We start from the raw sequence: 22,479 nt of genomic DNA, 5'->3' as shown, positions 1-22,479 counted from the left end.
CGCTTTGCCTGTCTACCGGAAGTTGATGCTGTTGCTATGCAACTTCTTGCTAGCTTGTTACTAGCTAGACATTTTACAATTTCGGGTGTGTTTGTAAATTCAATCTGGATGGCCAGAGTGCGTTCAGAGTGCGCTCTGGGCATTTGTAAATCCAAAGCGTTGTCAGATTGTCCATCGTAAATTCTAAACGTTTTGCTCTCAGAGCACATCACTGGACGCTCTGGCCGAGGAGTACGGCAGTCAAGCACCCAAGCTAACGTTGGCTAGCTTGCTAGCTATTTCCAGACATAAATGAGAGAACAACTCACTCTGACCATTTTACTCACCCTAGCAGAGCTGGTTAGGCTGTTTTAATGTTATCCAGAGCGTTGGTGACTGTAACTGTTCTGCTGGCAACAATTTAATTATTCTCTTTTTTGCTGACGTTTACTGACACCGGCCATATATTCAAAGGGTGTTGAGCGTTCGTAAATTCATCAGTTATTCTGCACTCTGGCTCACTCAGACGAGAGTACTCTGAAATCGGAGTAGATAGACAGAATTAACCATGTCCATTGAGAACGACTATACCACTTAGCTAAGAATGACATGAATAATCAAGTCAATAAACGTTGGGTAGTTAGATTATAGTTAATATACTGCCTGGCAAGTTAACTGTATTAGTAGCAAACTAACATTAGATAACTAGCTAACATACCGGTACGTACTGCTGTTTTTGGATGCCAGGAAGATTAGCTTACGTTACGGCGTTAGCTAATGGGGATCCTGATAAAAAATTTACATACTGATGTAATGCTATGCGGTTCATAAGGATAGCGTAGCTAACACATTTTCAGCCAACATATAATGTAACTTATTTGGAAAGTCATTACTTTATTACATTGCTCAAAATGTTCTTAACATTTGTCATAATTAGTGAAAGCAATGAATTTGTATCCACTCTCGTCGGACTTTGGCCGCATCATTTCTGCCATTTTCTTCAAATCTGAAAACGTTGTGAAGCCATGCCCATTTTCAGAAAAATTGCATTATGGGCCCTAAAAGCACAGATATAGTGTCCGCTGCTTGTATTCTTCGTATTTTGGTACGACATCCGGGAACATTTGGCATGTTAACTGTATCCATACTATGGACAATAAGCATATAATATACTCAATTTACGTCAAACAGTGCGGTTAGTATGACTATTCAAACACAGCTCTGGGCAATTTACAATTCATGTCTGTCTTTTAACATGTTCCATCATTCGATCTTGTTCTCATTTCAGAAAGTGTATAAGAGTAGCTGGGAGCAACAGCGAGAGAAGGGCTTTGAGTTGCGCATGGACTCCTTGTCCATCCTCACAGCTAAGGCTAAGAGAGACCTGGCCAGTAACGTGAGTTACCCCCTTAATGTATTCGTTAACCTTTATTTGACCAGGTACCAGGCATAGCACTATGCTAAGTTTCTCTGTGACTCACAGAAATGCATTGATACAAGAACAGCAACAACATAATCACAAATGCTAAGTAGGATGTGGTTGGTCAAAATACCAATCAGAAAGGGTATGGTTGGCAGGGATTAGTCCCAGAGTTAGTGTTAGGGATGGGGCTAAATGTCATTTTCAAGGATCTCTTCTAACGGCCACTAATGACAAATCTCTGACTGGCCAGGTGAAATACAAGGAGAAGTACGAGCAGACTAAGGGGAAGATGATTGGGGTGAAGACGGTAACTGACGACTCTCAGATGGCGCACTCGGCTCTGGCCACCCGGTTGCAGAGTGATCGCCATTACAGAAAGGAGTACGAGGACACTAAAACCAAGCATAGTGCCTCTTTGGACATGTTGACCATGACCCACGCCAAGAAGGCCCAGGATCTGGCAACTGAGACCAACTACAGGACCTTCCTGCATAAGTACACAACCCTGCCCGGCGACATGAAGGTGGCCTGGGCCAAGAAGGCCTACGGACTACTGAGTGATGTAAGTTTTACCTGCCGGAACTACATTTCCCAGCATTCTCAGTCACGTAAGTCTAAGGCGATAGGCTGCATTCACAGCAAATCGGAGTAATAGTAAATATAAATTCCGACTTGGAAAAAACGCTCACGCCAGCTTCCAAGTCGTACATACAAGTTGGAAACTCTCTGGTCCCTGACTTTCCCTATATGCTGAATGCTGACGTAACCTATTACCACAGAAATGACTTTGATGACAGCATTTTTTGGCAGTTAAATATAACAAAACATATATTTTTTTACAATCGATTTGTTTTTTTAACACCATAATTTGATTGCGAGCCGCGTGATAGCTGTACTTTTAGATTATGTTTGCTGTAGCTAGTTAGTCGTTAGCGTTCTAAACGAGTTCGAAGCAAGTGAAAGCTCCCAAGTTGTGGCTCCAAGTTGACAATCGTTCCTCTGATTACTCCGATAGGGCATGAATGCAGCATCAGACTAAAGCACCAGGAATGTCTGCTAGCATTTCTCTCTTTTACCCTAAATACAGATATTATATCATAGATGTTGAAGGTTATGTACATATGGACATTTTACAGATAGAATGCACCTTTAATGGAATTGTATTTCATGTATTAATTAACTTAACATGTGTTTAACCAGGCAAGTCAGTTAAGAACAAATGAGTATTTAAAAAGACGAACTGGCACGAGAGCTGTTCCTTGTTTGTGTATTCAGAAACAGTACAGGTCGGATCGGAACTGGATGAAGGGCGTGGGCTGGGTGGCAGCAGATTTCCTGGATGTGATACAAGCAAAGAAGGCTGGCGAGCTCGTTAGCGAGGTAACATTTAAATCCTTAACCTAGAAAAGAATGCTCAATCTTAGGTCAATGAGGTCTTTGTTCACAGCTGGAAATACAAAGTTGCAACAAACTTAAACAATTGATATAAAGGGGAATAGAGGACACACTGTATGACTGGGTTAAGAATCATACTTTCATACTTAAGTCGACTATATATGACGCTAAGTATATAGCTGAAGTCGGAAGTTTACATACACTTAGGTTGGAGTCATTAAAACTAGTTTTCAACAACTCCACAAATTTCTTGTTAACAAACTATAGTTTTGGCAAGTCGGTTAGGACATCTACTTTGTGCATGACACAAGTCATTTTTCCAACAATTGTTTACAGACAGATTATTTCACTTATAATTCACTGTATCACAATTCCAGTGGGTCAGAAGTTTAAATACACTAAGTTGACTGTGCCTTTAAACAGCTTGGAAAAATTACAGAAAATGTCATGGCTTTAGAAGCTTCTGATAGGCTAATTGACTTTTGAGTCACTTGGAGGTGTACCTGTGGTAGAGTTCTTTTGGACCCAGCCTACCTCTTATTTGCTTTAACGTCTTATTTTATTGTTTTACTGTAAAGTGTGTTTAAATATTAAATGCATTTTTAATACAGTTAGATTTGATTTAATTTACTCTTCATTTCACGTACTGTGCTTTATCTGTGTTTTCTAGAAAAAGTACCGTCAACATGTCAGCGATCTGAAGTTCACCAGCGTGGAGAACACTCCCGAGATGGTCCAGGCCAAACTCAGCAACAAACTGGCGCTAGACGTAAGCCCACCAGTCATCTATACATAGCTGCTAAAAAGGGACACTACTTAAACTCTGGGCGGTTGCTTTGGACCCGATAACACATGTGCACTAACTCCGTCTATTAAGGTAAAAAATATATAAATAAATGACATACCATTCATAACCTACAGCGATTTCCTTTTTGGAATCGAACTCAAATCTTACTGCTGGCAATGCCATAAGCATGCATCCCCCTTCTTCCCACAGGCTATTTATTATGCATTATGAATATAATCAATGAGGTCAAGCTCAGCAAAAAAAAAAAAAAACTGGTCATCTTAAGGCAATGCATTTGTTTATTCAATGAAATGACATCACTTACCTTGTACTCATTCTGCTTAGGTGCGGTTGCTTAATTTAATTATTTTACAATGGGAAAAGTGAATGGGGACAATGGTTGGAATTTCTCGCCTGTCTGTTATTTCTTTTTAAACAAACTCAATAACATCTTCGGTCGTCCTGGGAAAGACGCGTCGTTAAAAGATTTGTAAACAACTGCTTGCAGTTCTGAGCCAAATGTGATACTAAGGAGATCCTGAGGGAAATCGATGAGTATCAACAGCTTTATGCTATGGAGGAACAACATACTCTATCGTGGAAAGATCCGGCTACCTCACAAAATAACTCTAACCCTACAAAAATAGAAAGGCAGATGAATCTACAGACACTGACGATTTACTTACCTTTTGAAGTAGAGGCGAGTGTTCTTGGTGGAATCCATGCAACACTTGAAAAGTTGTGTGAGGAGGGCTGAGGGGGAGTTTGGAGTTTAGCCAGAGTGAAATTCTCACGTTCCAAGGAGAGAACATGGCACTCACAGCCAAGGTAAAAACCCTCGATTCCAACATGGATTGTCTACTCAGGGAAAACATGATGATGAGGGAGTCGCTACTAGACATACAACCCGTAGCATGCGTGAAAATCTAATATTTTTGGGGGATTCCTGAGGACGCATCAAATAATCCAGAGGGGGCGATCAGAGAGTTCGTGCAATCCACCTTGAAACTTCCTATAGAGACTGTAAACAAGGTGGCTCAGTGTCGACAAGACCAACGCAAAATTTGAACATGACCAACAAAAGGAACTGATCTAAAGCAGGGGAAGCGAGCTTAAAGGGACCAAATTCATTACCTATTTCCAAGGGAGATAAACGAACGTCGTAAGAGGCTGTATCCTGTACAGAGGCAACAGAGGGAGAAGGGTAAGCGTGCCTTTCTCATTGTGGACCAACTCTTTATAGATGGACAGCTCTTCCCGAGACTGCTCCATAACACCGTGGCTGTACTAAATTCTACCGGGACGTTAGGTTACGGAAAATTGGAACTGCACAAATATTTGAACACTATGAACTTTATCAGCACGCATACACGCTTACACATACGAACACTCGATCGCTCTCTCTTTATTGTGAAACTTTTCTAAAATGTAATATGTTTGTCTGTCTGTCTACATGTTGATATATGTTTAATTAACAAGCACTGGGAAGATATCAGAACAGGGACGTTGGGGAAAGTAACATATTGTATGGGAAACATTTGTACTGTAGTGAAGCCGTCTCTATAGTAATGCAAGGTCTCGTTCATGATCATGTGAAACGTCATTTGCTATGGAAATGCTGGGATGTGTTTTTCTCTGAAAATGTTGTTAAATGTAATTATGATGCATCTATGATGGTGATACGATATGGATTACAAGTATCATCCTCAACAATGCAAATTGTCTGGGTAATTATGTATTTGGACATCACACGTTATAGCCTTACTCATATACCGACGTACACACTCTCACTAAATCACATCCAATATCATACACATAAACCTACTGTAATGAACACAAGGGGAGACAGAGAGCTGGTTTCAAGCGCAGGGCGCAGCAGGTGTTTATTGTAAAGATTTTAAAAAATTAAGGAGAGCCGCACAGTCTAGGAGCTCAGATGCAAAAAAAAAAATTATGTCCAACGTTTCGACAGACAATCTCTCTTCATCAGGGTACAATGACAAACACTGCGGGGTGACTCATTTATATAGTGTCAAAAGACACACACATGTGTCTGTAATCATTGCCAGGTGTGGCCTGATATCATTGGTTAATTCTTATATATTAAAATAGCATACAAAAAACATAAATGGATAGCGTACGATCACAGATACAATTTGGCCACATAAGCCTACAAACATTGACAATAGTAAAATCACAATAATGGATTCAGATCAAAGTCTACATTGAGCCTGAAGGGAGCAAGGGTCTTTAAATTAAAGATCCAGGCAGCCTCTCGTTTTAACAATAAATTGTCGAGGTCACCCCCTCTCCTAGGGAGGGTGACATGTTCGATGCCAATATAACGTAGAGACAAAATCGAGTGGTTTGCTTCCAAAAAGTGGACCGCAACTGGGTAAGTCGAGTTTTTGCACCTAATGGTGCTATGATTCTCCGAGATACAAACTTTTAATTCATGCTTTTATTTAGGATTTTATTGAAATGGATAACACGATTGAAGAGAAACGCACAGCTCTGCAAGGAGCTGTTAATGATGATGGCATATTCAATGAACTGATGAAAACTAACCAAGCGCTCCAGGACAAGTTGTCTACAGAAATAAAGGAACTAAGACAAAAAAGACAAGGCCGAGGACAAAGTCTACTTCTGGAGAAACCCTGACAAAAGAGGTCCTGCTTCTCCTCGCCATGACAGACGCAGGAGGGTTGCCGCTTACTTCTATCCACCCCCGTCTGACCAAAGCTCTACAACCAGCACCTCATCTGCTTCCAGTGCCAGCTTTTCATCCAACGAGAGACTGGGCCGACGGAAGAGCGGAGGTGGCCGCGGGCATGCTCACCGACGAGATGCCGCACCCGACGGGGTAAGAAGAAACGACTACCAGAGGCATAGGGGACCGTTCATACGTGTTTTTCATTTATCAAGCAAGATATTGAACCCTGCCCATGTCTCCTTGCTAAACAAAGACATTGTTGTTCAGAGGAACTAGCCAACAACACAGCTAACACAAACTTCAAACTGAAGCTGGAAAGACTGCAAACTAGATACACTTCATTTCGTTTAATCTTTTTTTCAATTGACATTTCTTTGTATATATCCATAAAAATCATGCCAGCTGATTCTTGATTTCGACTGGCTGAGAAACGTTGCCTGCCTCTCTCGTCCCGACTCCCGACCCCTACACGTTCATCACTATGGGACAGTTGGAGATAGAATCTGAATATTCAAACAATGTTGCAAATGTCGGAGAGACCGACAGCAAGGTTTATACAAATCTCCGCTGTTGAAAACGTCATGTTTGTCAAAAAAAACATGAGATAATGTCTACATGATTTTTATATTGGAGATCAAGTTTCTAACTTCCCTGCTTGGGCTGATGAGACAGTCGATTGCGCAGTCAGATGGAACAGAGTAAATAGGCATTTTAACATCATACATTTAGCCGGTCATAGCTATAACCGGTGGAATAAACAATCAGCATTTAGCCGGTCATAGCTATAACCGGTGGAATAAACAATCAGCATTCAGGATTAGACCTACCGTTGTACAAATCAATATAAATACCGTCGCTCTGACATGTTCGACCCCTTGCGCCAGGTTCAGCAATATACCTGTCCAAAATCAGCTCGCTTGGGGTGGCAATATCTGAGCTGTCCTCAAAAATGTGCGGCAAAGTGCCAATTTAAAGCAGCGCAAGTGGGGACATTTAACACTAACACGGAACCCAAACCCTACACCAAACGCGATCACGACACACAGGCTAAAATATCAAAACAAAATCTGAACCAATGATATTAATTTGGGGACAGGTCGAAAAGCATTAAACATGTATGTCAATTTAGCCAGTTAGCTTGCACTTGCTAGCTAATTTGTCCTATTTAGCTAGCTTGCTGTTGCTAGCTAATTTGTCCTGGGGTATAAACATTGAATTGTTATTTTTTTGTTATTTTACCTGAAAAGGTCCTCTACTCCGACAATTAATCCACACATAAAACGGCCAACCGAATCGTTTCTAGTCATCTCTCCTCCTTCCAGGCTTTTTCATCTTTGAATTTATATGGTGATTGGCATCTAAACTGTCATAGTATTACCACGACGACCGGCAAAACAGTTCGTCTTTCAATCACCCACGTGGGTATAACCAATGAGGAGATCGTACCTGCTTCTATAAACCAATGAGGAGATGAGAGAGGCAGGACTTTCAGCGCGATCTGCATCACAAATAGAACTGACTTCTATTTTAGCCCTTGGCATTGCAGACACTCGCGAGCAGTGTGGGTGCAATAATTGAATTACATGGATTTCGAAATATATTTTGCGAAGCTCGCGCACGCGATGTGTCTGGTCTGGTCAGCATGTAACCAAAAGCAGGTCTTAGCAGTAGCACGGTTAGTAATGGCATTAATTTTGAGAGCGGAAGCGCAGCCTATCCAGCCATGACGTACAATGCTCATATGCTCATGGAACAACAGATGGGCTGGTGAAACTTGTATCTATAATTAGAAACATAAAAAATAAATGCTTTTTCCCCAATTTGTTTCATTCTTTTCAAAGCCAAGCCAATCGCTAAAGGATTTTGCTTGTGAGACTGCCTTGAAATTAATCTTAATCACCAAAGCTTTATTGAAAGACCACGTTTGGGAACAGCAAAACAGTACATTCCCTTTTGTATTATTTGGGATTATGTTGAAGCCATCTCGAACTATTTGGACTGCAAACATATTTATCAAAACAGGATGCATTCTACTGTTGCTATTATTAGTTACTGTATCCTATTTAATAAACGGTATCAATCCACAATGGACTAGGACAATAATATTCCGTGCCCTCCAGCCGAATTGTAGTTGATGATAACTCAAAGACCTTCAATAGCGTACAAAACTTGAGACAACCGCATGCATAATTAAGCCATGAAAAACGTTGATTGGCCAGTGAATGGTCAAGCCCTCATCACACTTACAACTTGTTTATTTGATCAAAACCCAGCCATTTTGAGCTACCCGCTGTGAAATAGCAACAACAAAGAATGATAGCCCTGAACATGTCATTTCTCACAGACAAGAAAATGTATCATTCGTTGTAGGACTGTACAATAGTTTTGTGATCACAACAAGGTTGACCTGTGTTTTTCAGAGGCTGTACAGGGAAAAGGGGGAACATATCAAGCACAACTACACACTCTCCGGAGATCTGCCTGAACACGTGCAGGCCAAGCTCAATGCCATGAACATCAGTGAGGTCAGTACCCGAGACACACACACACTCCTGCAAAGATGAATAACGAATAGAGTGCTGCCTATTCATCCATCCATTGATCCATTAAGTTACCCGTTCTCTCACTTGGTTTTGCAGAGAAATCAAGCAAATGTGGATCGTTTTTTTCTGATTACCTATCGTTGGATCCATTTGTGCCGGTAGTTTACGGACTCTGACTTTTTTGTGTTGGCAGACCCGCTATAAGGAGTCGTGGACTAAAATCAGAGATGGTGGCTACAAGCTCCGTTTGGATGCCATTCCCTTCCAGTCAGCCAAAGCATCTGGGAACATACTTAGTAATGTGAGTTTGATTTTACATCATATATATAATGTTATTATATTGCATATAAAGAAAGACCATGAAAACTGTCAACACATTTTTTTCATGAATTAATGCTGTATATATTTTCGAGTGCATTCGGAAAGCTCACTTTTTCCACATTTTGTTACTTTACAGCCTTATTCTAAAATTGATTAAATACATGTTTTCTCTCATCAATCTACACACAATACCCCATATCGACAAAGTGAAAACAGGTTACTTATTTACATAAGTATTCCGACCTTTTGCTATGAGACTCGAAATTGAGCTTTTGCCATGAGACTTCAACTTGATTGGAGTCCACCTGAGGTAAATTCAATTGATTGGACATGATTTGGAAAGGCACACACCTGTCTATGAGTTCCAACAGTTGATAGTGCATGTTAGAGAATAAAACAAGATAGAATGAATTGTTCGTGGAGCTCCGAGACAGGATTGTGTCGAGGCACAGATTTGTGGAAGGGTACAAAAAACTTCTGCAGCATTGAAGATCCCCAAGAACACAGTGGCCTCCATCGTTCTTAAATGGAAGAAGTTTGGAACCACCAAGACTCTTCCTAGAGCTGGCCACCCGGCAAAACTGAGCAATCGGGGGAGAAGGGCCTTGGTCAGGGAGGTGACCAAGAACCCGATGGTCATTCTGACAGAGTTCCTCTGTGGAGTTGGGAGAACTTTCCAGCAGGACAACCATCTCTGCAGCACTCCACCAAATCAGGCCTTTATGGTAGAATGATTAGGATCTCAGACTGGGGTGAAGGTTCACCTTCCAACAGGACAACGACCCTAAGCACACAGCCAAGACAACGCCGGAGTGTCTTCGGGAAAAGTCTCTGAATGTCCTTTAGTGGCCCAGCCAGAGCCCAAACTTAAATCCAATCAAGCATCTCTGGAGAGACCTGAAAATAACTGTGCAGTCCCCATCCAACCTGACAGAGCTTGAGAAGAATGGGAGAAGCTCCCCAAATACAGGTGTGCCAAGCTTGAAGCATCATACTCAAGAAGACTCGAGGCTGTATTCACTGCCAAAGATGCTTCATCAAAGTAATGAGTAAAAGGTTTTAATACTTATGTAAATGTGATATTTCAGTTTTTTATTTGGAATACATTTGCAAAAAAATCAAAACCTGTTTTTGCTTTGTCATACTTGGGTATTGTATGTAGATTGACGAGTTAAAAAAACAATGTAATCCATTTTAGAATAAGGCTGAAACTGTCGGATATGAAGGGAAGACCCAGATGCAGACCACGTCGAACAATAGTTTAATATTCCAACAGGGGCAGGCAATAGACAGGTCAAGACGGGAAGGGATCAGTAACCAGAGGTGGGGCAACGGTACCGGGCGGCAGGCAGGCTCAGGGGCAGGCAGAGTGGTCAGTCAGGCGGGCAAGGGTCAAAACCAGGAGGGTGAGAACAAGAGAGACTGGGACAAGCAGGAGCTGAGACACAAAACGCTGGTTGACTTGAACAGACAAGACAAACTGACAACAGACAGAGAACACAGGTCTAAATACACAGGGGATAAAGGGAAGATGGGCGACACCTGGAGGGAGTGGAGACAATAACGAAGACAGGTGAAACAGATCAGGGTGTGACAGAAACGTAACTAAATGGGTCTGAATACTTTCCGAATGCGCTGTACATGTATATTTTATTTTGGGTGAAATTTGATTCCAGACGATATAATTTAAAAGCATTATTTAAATGCGTATTTCCAAAGTGATCCTCTCTGTGAAACATCTGAACACACAGTACATAAAACATACTGTACGTATATAAAACATTTGTTATAGCACAAGTACAAGGAGCAGTTTGAAAAGACCAAGGGGCATATGATTGGAATGAAGGGACTGGAGAACAACATGAACATGTCTCACTCTGTGAATGCCAGCAAACTGCAGAGTGACGTGAGTACCAGCTCAACATGAGCAATGGGTTTGTATCAGAGTAATATGGGTGTACAGGGTGTAGTATGAAAGGGAGTGATAGGAGTGTAGATTAATACACTTCATACAGTAAGGCAGTGTTTCTCAACCAATTCCTGGTGGAAACCCCCAGGGGTGTGTTCTAGTCCAGCAACAATCCATCTGATTAAACTATTTCCGAGCATTTGATTAATTGAATCAGGTGTGTTTCTGTTAGAGAAAAAAATGTGCACACCCTGATGCTCAACCACAAATGGATTGAAAAAGACTGCAAAACGTTAAATGTTGAGTGTATTGAAATGGTGTCGTGCGAGTGATGTATGGGGACATGCACTGTTAGAGTATATGGTGTTATTGAATTGTATTCTCTGTCTCTCTCTAATTTTGCAGATCAAGTATAAGCAGGACTCTGTGAATAAGCGCTCTCAGTACCACCTTTCTATGGACATGTTGGAGATGGCCCACGCTAAAAAAGCCCAGACCTTGGCCAGTGAGCAGGACTACCGGCTTACACTCCACCAGTACACCACTCTACCTGATGACATGAATGTGCAGGCCGCTAAGAGAGCCTACCAGCTACAGAGCGAGGTAACAACCGCTCACCAGGGGTGTATTCACTAGGAACCAAATGGTTGAAACTGGGAGGGACCTACATTTGTCCAATAAGAAACTCATGTTCTCATTGAAAAACGTTACGCTATGGTTTTCTACAGTGTGCCCCAATGAATACAACCCAGCTAACCAGTAACTTTTTCCCACTGTAGCTGCCATTTGCTCAGTTATTCATATTTTGATATAGAATTAAAATGTTAAAAAACCGTTGCTATTGTCAGAACGTTTCTAGAACAATAAGACAGTCAAATAAAAGACCAAGCTTTGTTCAGGGAACCTTCTCTCGTAGTGTTTAGACGTTATAAGAGGGGTCTTGTTTCTAGACTGGTCATTGAATGTCTCTGGATAGAGGAGCGTTATTCCCAACAGTGTCAAAGAACATTTAAAGCACACTGAAAACACTTTTGTGTATTGTGTTCGATAGTTTGTTAGATAGCAGTGTGCTACTTTGCATATTGAACCAATAATTTTGTTTGTGTGTGTGCGTGCGTGCGTGCATGTGGCCCTCAGAAAGTGTACCGCTCTGACCTGAACTACCTGCGTGGTGTAGCCTGGATCAGCACCGGGGCCCTGCAGATGGAGGGCTTCAAAAGGGCCACAGACCTTATTAGTGAGGTGAGTCAAACGCCACTCTTCTCTAGCTCTGTCCTTAGCTGCCACCCAGGGGAGACTTGGTCCAGAATGAAATCAAAGACGAGTAGTCGACAAGTGCATTGTACTTGACTCCGCAGCACTTACCATGAGTGCGATCTAGGTGCATTGTCAGTACCATTTAGGAAACTGCTCTATAGCCCTCTGACCGTCTTTCAAATGAGAGGCTAAACTGAGGTCCTGACTCTTTGTGGTCACTAAAGATACCATTGGACTTAAGTATAGTATGTCAACCATAGAAATAGAATGTCGAAATGTATGCAGTGCACACACATGACTGAACGTTGATTTGGATAAAAGTGTCTGCTAAATGGGGTATATTATTATATATTACATTGTTTCAACATCACAGTGCTCTTGTCAAATAAATGTTAGTTGGCAATTTTGTCATGCAACAACTGGCACTCTGGGATTTCCCACCCCTTGCACCATGTTCAGCAATTTACCTGTCTAGCATCAGCTCACTTTCGCCGAGGTGAGAGGGGTAGCAATATTTGAGGTGTGTCCTTAAAAACAAGTGACAGTGTCATACAGAGCAAATGGGGAGAATTAAGACCCACAAAAAGCACGTCCTAGCGGTAACACAGTTGATAATGGCATGGATTTTTAGAGCGGATGTGCAGCCTATCCAGCCATGATGCACAGTGCCCATATGCTCATGGAACAATATATGTTATTTTTGTGATGGTGAACCTTGTATTTTAGAAACTTTTTTTCACATTTCGTTACATTTGATTAATAACCAAGCATAGCCTCCCATCCCCTCAATGAAGGCTGTTTATGTTATCTTTCCCAATGCATTCGCCAAGTAGCCAAGTTCATGATGCTGTTGACCTTAACAATGGCCCCAGGACCATTGGAAGCAAAATAACCCCATAACATCAAAGATCCACCACCATATTTTACAGTAGGTGTGGGGTTATTTTCTGCTTATGCGTTCTCATTTCAATGCCAAATCCACCACTAGTGTGTGTAGCCAAAGAGCTCTATTTTCATGTTATCTGACCATGGCATCGGTTCCAATCTGCCGTTTAGCAAACTCCAGGTTACATTTCTTGGATGACATGAAAATAGAGCTCTTTGGCCATGCACACCAGGGGGTGTAAAGCCATAAAACATACGTTTTTCCTGCAGCAGACTATGATCGATAATGCCAAAAGCCGAACTGAAGTCAAACAAAACATCCCCCACAATCTTTTTATCATCAATTTCTCTTCATTTGTGTAAGTGCTGTGCTTGTTGAATGTCCTTCCCCCATAAGCATGCTGAATGTTTGTTGTCAATTTGTTTACTGTGAAATAGCATTGTATCTGGTCAAACACAATTTTTCCCAGAAGTTTACTAAGGGTTGGTGACAGGCTGATTGGTCGGCTATTTGAGCCAGTAAAGGAGGCTTTACTATTCTTAGGTAGCGGAATAACTTTTGCTTCCCTCCAAGCCTGGGGACACACACATTCTAGTAGGCTTAAGTTGAAGATGTGGCAAATAGGAGTATCAATATCGTCTGCTATTATCCTCAGTCATTTTCCATCCAAGTTGTCAGAACGCGGTGTCTTGTCATTGTTGGTAGACAACAATAATTTGTTCACGTCTTTCACACTAACTTTACGGAATTTAAAATGTACAATTCTTGTCTTTCATAATTTGGTCCGATATACTTGGATGTGTAGTGTCAGCGTTTGTTGCTGACATGTCATGCCTAAATTTACCAATCTTGCCTATTAAAAAATTATTAAAGTAGTTGACAATATCAGTTGGTTTTGGGATGAATGAGCCATCTGATTCAATGAAAGATGGAGCTGTTTGCCTTTTTCCCAAAAATGTCATTTAAGGTGCTCTAAAGCTTTTTACTGTCATTCTTTACTTCATTTATCTTTGTTTCATAGTGTAGTTTCTTCTTTCTTTTTATTCAGCTGAGTCACATGCTTTATTCATTTGCAGTATGTTTGTCAATCAGTTGTGCAGCCAGACTTATTTGCCATTCCTTTTGCCTCATCCCTCTCAACCATAAAATATTTTTTAATTTCTCATCAATCCACAGGGATTTACAGTTTTAACACTCATTTTATGATTGGGTGCATGCTTATTAGTAACTGGAATAATCAATTTCATAAATGTGTCAAGTGCAGCGTCTGGTTGCTCCTCATTACACACCACGAACCAACAAATATTCTTTACAAAAACATAGGAATCACTACAAAACATACATGTATTACTTCTTATACACTATATTAGGCCCAGCCTAACTTTGGTGTTCCTAGAAATGGCTTCTATATTGTGATCACTACATCCTATGGATATGGATACTGCTTTCAAGCACATTTCTGCAGCATTAGTAAAGATGTGATCAATACATGTTGATGATATCATTCCTGTGCTGTTTGTTGCAGGCACTGATTACATTTTGAAGCTTTTTCTTGAGTAGGCAGCTTGACGAAAGCCAGTCAATATTTAAATCAACCAGAAAATATACTTCTCTGTTGATATCACATACATTATCAAGCATTGCACACATTATCCAGATACTGACTGTTAGCACTTGGTGGTCTATAGAAGCTTCCCACCAGAATGGGCTTTAGGTGAGGCAGATGAACCTGTAGCCATATTACTTCAACAGTAATTAATCTTTACAGGAATGTGGTTCTGAATATAAACAGCAACATCTCTACCATTGGCATTTCTAGCTCGATTCCTCATGATGAGTATAGTTAGCAGTATTTATTATAATCATCAATGTCTTTCAAAATACATTGAGTACTCTTACAGCATTTCCCTCACCCAGACAACAAAAACTGTGCAAAAAGTTGCTGAATTCGCAGGAGGGAAACTTCTTGGTGTGTGCGGTGCTCAAGTTCAGAACGGCTGTCAGTCAAAACCCATACAGCAAAGTGAAGTGCAGAGCCAGAGCCCTGACATCATTTATAGCATGTTACTGGCCAGGCACTGCGTTCCAATTTAGGCGCTTATCAGTGCCCGCATCTGTCATTTTTAACCTTTTACGAGTGCAAAAGGCTACACATCCTGTGTTGTGTGCTTATTCCTGTATCATTGATATGTTCTAGGCTATTTTAAGACCTTAAGGAGCATCAGGTACTGCTAGAAGGTCCATATTTTTGTGAGACATTACACTAGTCACGCAAAACACGAATAAACGATTTACTTATCCATTATACATGCTTTATTGCAAGGCGCTATTATATAGTGCTACCTAATATACTCGTATGAAAATGTTAACCTCTTCATTCTGTCCTCTCCAACAGAAAAAATACCGCCAGCAGCCCTGCTCCTTCAAGCACACGTCTGTCGCAGACTCACCAGACATTGTCCATGCCAAACTCAGCAATAAGCTTACCAACGAGGTGAGACACTTATCGTTACACTGCAGTTACATATCTTCACATAGTCCTGAACAGACATTCAAAATATCATTTTTTCTAACATTTCTTTCTCTCGTCAGCGCCTGTACAAGGAGAAAGGGGTGAATGACAGGCATAACTACACAATGACACTGGAGAGACCGGAGATAACACAGGCTAAGATCAACGCGGCTAACTTCAGCGAGGTATATCTGTCTTAGCCTTGGGCCGGGATACAATTCATTGTATTAGCCCTGTTTATACGCGGTTCTAACGTGTACTTTTGTCCTGATCTTGTCCATGTTCTGATTGCGCCCACATTTTTAGACGGGTGTAGATGATTAAAACACGCATCCTGACCACCTCCGGAAGTAGACCCAATTTGCATTAAAATAATTTGCATAACATAAAAATCTCAACTAAAATGTGTGCCGTTTTCGGACGACGTTGTGTCGATAAAACGTTATTGGAGACAGGAGACCAAGTTGAGACATTGGACGAGGTGGATAAGGTATAGCAAAGGCAGTTTATTCAAAGGTAAAGATATCTGGCAAAGCGTGCTGCACGGCCTCGTTCGTCTAGCTCGTAAGGAACCATCGGAAGAGAGAGAGAGCTAAACATGGAGTGCAGTTACATTTTATACAGTAAATGACGTAGGTTGATTCTGGTAGTCTGGCCTTCTGATTGGTCGATCTGGGTCGTGGGTAGTCCTGTTCGGGCCTGGTGTCGACGTTCCATTGGCTCTTAACATTGTTCTTTGTCTTCGAGTCCCAACCTTGAAAAGAATGTGTGTGCGTGTTGTTGTTGCAGGGGCCTGTTCTGGGTGTGGGTGTGTGTGTCTGTGGTTGGTATCTGATGAGAGCAGAATGTGTCTAAGAGAAAAGAGGGGGTGGGTGCATGATGTGCAAAGAATAGCTTATGTTGAGAAGTTGTTATAACCAGTTTCCAGTATCTATTACAATTTCTTACAGTTGTTACATTATATCCTTGTTTCTTCCTCGGAGCTTTATGAGTATAGTTAGTCTATCAATTTATCATCACCATTCAACGTGATCACACTGTTGTGCTCGCTTTCCTTTCAAACGCCAGTTCTTTGGTCTGCGATATTTTAGGCCTACATGCAGCAATCAAGAGCAAGCTTGCATCAAAAAATGTAATCAATTTTAGAATAAGGCTGTAAGCTAATAAAATGTGGAAAAAGTCAAGGGGTCTGAATACTTTCCGAATGCACTGTACTTGGGGTACCAGTACCGAATCAATGTGCAGAGGTACCAGGTAATTGAGGTAGATATGTACATGTAGGTAGGGATAAAGTGACTAGGCAACAGGATAGATGATAAACAGTAGCAGCAGCGTATGTGATGCAGTCTGAGTTAAATAGCTACACTACTAACTATTTAGCAGTCTCATGGCTAGGGGTTAGAAGCTGTTTAGAGTCCGGTTGGTTCCAGACTTGGTATCTGTAGCCCTTGGTACGCAGTAGCACAGATATCAGCCTATGACTTAGGGGGCTGTCTTTGTCTTTGACAATTTGTAAGGCCTGGTATAGAGGTCCTGGATGGCAGGGAGCTCAGCCCCAGTGATGTCCTGGGCCGTACGCACTACATTTTAGTCATTTAGCAGCTGCGCTTATGTAGAGTGACTTACAGTAATGAGTGCATACATTTAAATACTTTTTTTCGTACAGGTCCCCCTCGGGAATCGAACCCATAACCCTGGTGCTGCAAGTGCCATGCTCCACCAACTGAGCTACACAACACTACCCTCTGTAGTTCTTTGCGGTTGGATGCCAAGCAGTTGCCATACCAAGTGGTGATGCAGCCAGACGAGATGCTCTCGATGGTGCAGCTGTAGAACTTTTTGAGGATCTGTCGAATCTTTTCAGCCTCCTGAGGGGGAAGAGGCATTGGCGTTCCTTTTTCATGACTGTGTTGGTGTGTGTGGACCTTGATAATTCCTTTGCAAGAGGAAGCTCTCGACCCGCTCCACTACAGCCTCGTCTACGTGGATGGGGGCGTGTTCGGCACTCCGTTTCCATGATCAGCTCCTTTGTCTTGCTGACGTTGAGAGTAGAGGTTGTTGTCCTGGCACCACACTGACAGGTCACTGACCTCCCTATAGGCTGTCTCATTGTCGTCAGTGATCAGGCCTACCACCATCGTGTTGTCAACAAACTTAATGATGGTGTTGTAGTCGTGCGCGGCCATGTAGTCATGTGTGAACAGAGAGTACATAATGGGAATAAGCACACACCCCTGAGGGGTCCCAGTGTGAGGGTCAGCATAGCGGATCTGTTGTTGTCTACCCTCACCACCTGGGGGCAGCCCGTCAGGAAGTCCAGGATCCAGTTGCAGAGGGAGTTGTTCAGTCCCAGGGTCCTGAGCTTAGTGATGAGCTTGGAGGGCACTGTGGTGTTGAACGCTGAGCTGTAGTTAATTAACAGCATGCTCACATAGGTGTTCCTCTTGTCCAGGTGGGAGAGGGCAGAGTGGAATGCAATAGAGATTGCGTCATTTCTGGATCAGTTCGGGCGTATGCGAATTGGAGTGGGTCCAAGGTGTTTGGGATGATGGTGTTGATGACCAGCCTTTCAAAGCATTTAAAGGCTACAGCTGTGAGTGCTACAGGGCGGTAGTCATTTAGACACGTTACCTTGGCATTCTTGGGCACAGGGATTATGGTGGTCTGCTTGAAACATGTAGGTCAGGGCTGCCCAACCCTCTTCCTGAAGATCTACCGTCCTGTGGGTTTTCAGTCCAACCCTACTTTAACACTCCTGATTCTACTAATTAGCTGCCCAACAAAAACCTTAACTAGCTGAATTAGAAATGCTAAATTAGGGTTGGACTGAAAACCTACAGAACAGTAGATCTCCAGGAAGAGGGTTGGGCAGTCCTGATGTAGGTATTACAGACTGGGTCATGGAGAGATTGAAAATGTCAGTGAAGACACTTGCCAGCTGGTCAGCGCATGCTGTCTGGCCCCGCACATTGCCTACAGAGAGAGAGATCACACAGTCGTCCATGCATGGTTCAGTATTGCTTGCCTCGAAGCAAGCATAGAAGGAATTTAGCTCCTCTGGTAGACTCGCGTCACTGGGCAGCACGCATCTGGGTTTCCCTTTTGTAAATCTGATTAGCGTCAGAGCCGGTGTAGTAGGATTCGATCTTAGTCAACAGTTTCCTGTGTGTATCAAGAATGGTCCACCACCCAAAGAACATCCAGCAAACTTAACACAACTGTGGGAAGCATTGGAATCAACATGGGCCAGCATCCCTGTGAAAAGCTTTCGACACCTTGTAGAGTCCACACCCTGACAAATTGAAGCTTTCTGAGGGCAAAAGTTATCAGATTAAGAAATGACAGGTTCACTGTGCACTTCATGCAGGCTACACTTCCAGTCCCCCAGCACGTAGGTCAAAAACCTTCCTTATTGATCACAACAACACAATGCAATGAATAATTTTATAATTGTTTTCAAGTGAGTGCAACCTTCTAGTGTAGGCTGTAAACTGCACTAAATATGCCATTTGAATAACCGCTCAAAAGCCCTGCGTTTTGAAGAAATGCTTCATTACAAAATATGTCCATCTAGCCTATAGGCCTGATTAGGCAACCAATTGGACCATTATACTTAATTGATTAATTGGAAGAAGAAAAAAATTCGGTGCAGTCAAAAACGTGATTTTCCCAAGCTTCATATACTGTATATATATACAGTGCATTTAGAAAGTGTTCATACCCCTTGACTTATTCCACATTTAGTTTTTTCTCACCCCTCTACACACAATATCTCATAATGACAAAGTGAAAACATGTTTTTAGACATTTTAGCCAATATATTGAAAGTTAAATACAGAAATATCTAATTTACCTAAGTATTCACACCGCTGAGTCAATACATGTTAGAATCACCTTTGGCAGTGATTACAGCTGTGAGTCTTTCTGGGTAAGTTTTAAGAGCTTTACACACCTGGATTGTAGATTATTTGCCCTTTCAAAATTCTTTAAGCTCTGTCAAATTGGTTGTTGATCATTGTTAGACTGCCGTTTTCATGTTTTGCCATAGATTTTCGAGCCGATTTAAGTCAAAACTGTAAGTAGGCCACTCAAAAACATTGTCATCTTGGTAAGCAACTCCAGTGTAGACTTGGCCTTGTGTTTTTTGGTTATTGTCCTGCTGAAAGGTGAATTTGTCTCCCAGTGTCTGTTGGAAAGCAGACTGAACCAGGTTTTTGCCTGTGCTTAGCTCTATTCCATTTCTTTTTATCCTAAAAAACTCTCTGGTCCTTGCTGATGACAAGCATACCCATAACATGATGCAGCAACAACCATGATGCAACAAAATATGAAGAGTGGTACTCACTGATGTTTTGGATTTGGCCCAAACATAACACGTTGTACTCAGGACATGAAGTTAACTTTTTTGCCACATTTTTTTGCAGTTTTACTTTAGTGCCTCATTGCAAACATGCATGTTTTGGAATATTTTGTGAAGTAACTACAATGTTCCTGATCCATCCTCAGTTTTGTCCAATCTCAGCCATTAAACTCTAACTCTTTTGAAGTCACAATTGGCCTCTGGTTGAAATCCCTGAGCAGTTTCCTTCCTCTCAGGCAACTGAGTTAGGAAGGACGCCTGTATCTTTGTAGTGACTGGGTGTATTGATACACCATCCACAGTGTAATTAATAACTTCACCATGCTCAAAGGGATATTTAAAATCTAATTTATTTTTATTTTTACCCATCTACCAATAGGTGCTCCTCTTTGCGAAGTATTGTAAAACCTCCCTGGTCTTTGTAGTTGAATCTGTGTTTGAAGTTCACTGCTCGACTGAGTGACAGATAATTGTATGTGTGGGGTACAGAGATGAGGTAGTCATTCAAAAATCATGTTTGACACTATTATTGCACACAGAGTCCATGCAACTTAATATGTGACTTGTTAAGCAAATGTTTACTCCTGCACTTATTTAGGCTTGACATCACAAAGGGGATGAATACTTATTGACTCAAGACATTTTAGCTTTTCATTTTTATGAATATGTAAACGCGAGGTTCGGAATGTAATCCTATCACAGCTGTTCGGCTAGGGATAATGCAAGGTATAAATTACACTGTAATCAGGCACGCTTCACCCATTGTGTCTAGATGTCTTGCAAGTGGATTGTTGACAGATCTGGATAGTGAAACTATTTAAGAGGCCTCCCGAGTGGCGCAGTGGTCTAAGGCACTGCATCGCAGTGGTCTAAGGCACTGCATCGCAGTGCTAGCTGAGCCACTAGAGATTCTGGGTTTGAGTCTAGGCTCTGTCGCAGCTGGCTACAACCGGGAGACCCATGGGGTGGTGCACAATTGGCCTAGCGTCGTCCAGGTTAGGGGAGGGTTTGGCCGGCAGGGATGTCCTTGTCCCATCGCGCACCATCGACTCCTGTAGTGGGCCGGGTGCAGTGCATGCTGATACGGTCGCCAAGTGTTTCCTCCGACACATTGGTGTGGCTGGCTTCCGGGTTAAATGGGCATTGTGTCAAGAAGCTGTGCGGCTTGGTTGGGTTGTGTTTCGGAGGACGCACAGCTCTTGACCTTCAATTCTCCCGAGTCCGTACGGGAGTTGCAGCGATGAGACAAGACTGTAACTACCAATTTGATACCATGAAATTTTATTTTTATTTTTAATTCTCCCCCAAAAATCTACTATTTAAATCATCATTATCACACCATCTAAAATTATTGATAGGTGGCACCATTGACTTATGGCATCAATATGTGTCTTAAAATAAATAAATGCATATTATTTTTGAAAGAATACATGTGTAATAATTAGCTTTTATGGAGGGACCAGGAAACTGTACACAATGCGGACACAGTGGAAAGATAAGAGACATTTTTTTTAATACTACATATAGATGCATGTCTGAAAATCAGACAATCACAATCAGAACATAGGCAAGAGCAGGACACAGGACCCATGTCAGCGCTAGGTATAAACAGGGCTATAGAGCAGCACGGTAGGCAGCTGACAATGTGCCTTTTGCCCTCATACCGCATTCGCAGAGATCACATTCTCAGTAAATGCTGTGCAAGCGTAAATTGCCTTAAAAAGTAAAGCGTGCCGTGGATTGAAACAGCTGGCCTAAGTCTTAGCTAGAGTGTTTGTTAAAAAGGTTTTGCAGCAATTGTATTTTTGTATTTAACCTTTATTTACACAGGGAAGTCCCGTTGAGACCATGTCTCTTTTGCTTCACAAAATAATGCTGCAAGAAATACAGTAATTAGTGATACAATAACAACAATAAAGGCGGGATCATGAGAAATGCTAAAATACAAATATAATGATAAAAGACACGTACATTAGTCTTAACCAGAACCATTTACCAGAACCCTAAAATGATTGAAAGGCACTAGTGCATCTAAATAAAAAGGAATTTCAAGAGTTAGCCATTCCTGTGAGCAAGTAAGGTATTTCATACTTTTGTAGGAGGAGCGACGTAAGGTAAAATGGTTGTTTCTGCATGAAAGCTTTGCAAGTGAATAGAAGGCAATGTTGCGTTGCCAGTGACGGCCAGCCCACATTCTGATACAGATCACAGTGATGTGTGCAAAATTGGTCACTCGTAGCAGAGTGCACTATGATAAACAACATCCAGTGGTTTTAAAGAAGTGGCAGCTGGGTTTATATAGATTATGTAGCCATAGTGACAGGAAAGTTGACTCAATCATTTCTTCCCTGCTATCAAGGCACAGTATATTTCTGTAGAAGAAGCCCAGGTTAA

At 41.8% G+C, this 22,479-nt stretch overlaps 1 protein-coding gene across 1 annotated transcript in view; it reads left to right on the top strand.

Moving 5' to 3' along the window:
* The window catches only part of LOC120060858 (nebulin-related anchoring protein), a 99,743-nt gene that overhangs the window by 47,521 nt on the left and 29,743 nt on the right, over positions 1-22,479 (top strand). Inside the window, exons 22-32 of the mRNA XM_039010269.1 lie at positions 1,268-1,375; positions 1,653-1,964; positions 2,678-2,782; positions 3,468-3,566; positions 8,718-8,822; positions 9,034-9,141; positions 10,954-11,067; positions 11,476-11,673; positions 12,208-12,312; positions 15,609-15,707; positions 15,806-15,910. Of these exons, the coding sequence (XP_038866197.1) occupies positions 1,268-1,375; positions 1,653-1,964; positions 2,678-2,782; positions 3,468-3,566; positions 8,718-8,822; positions 9,034-9,141; positions 10,954-11,067; positions 11,476-11,673; positions 12,208-12,312; positions 15,609-15,707; positions 15,806-15,910 (1,458 nt within the window). The remainder of the gene's footprint in view (positions 1-1,267; positions 1,376-1,652; positions 1,965-2,677; positions 2,783-3,467; positions 3,567-8,717; positions 8,823-9,033; positions 9,142-10,953; positions 11,068-11,475; positions 11,674-12,207; positions 12,313-15,608; positions 15,708-15,805; positions 15,911-22,479) is intronic.

This window comes from Salvelinus namaycush, chromosome 16, assembly GCF_016432855.1.
Source record: "Salvelinus namaycush isolate Seneca chromosome 16, SaNama_1.0, whole genome shotgun sequence".
Classification (NCBI taxonomy): Eukaryota; Metazoa; Chordata; class Actinopteri; order Salmoniformes; family Salmonidae; genus Salvelinus; species Salvelinus namaycush.
The sequence above is the reverse complement of the archived record's forward strand: the minus strand, read 5'-3'. Positions and strand labels throughout refer to the sequence as shown.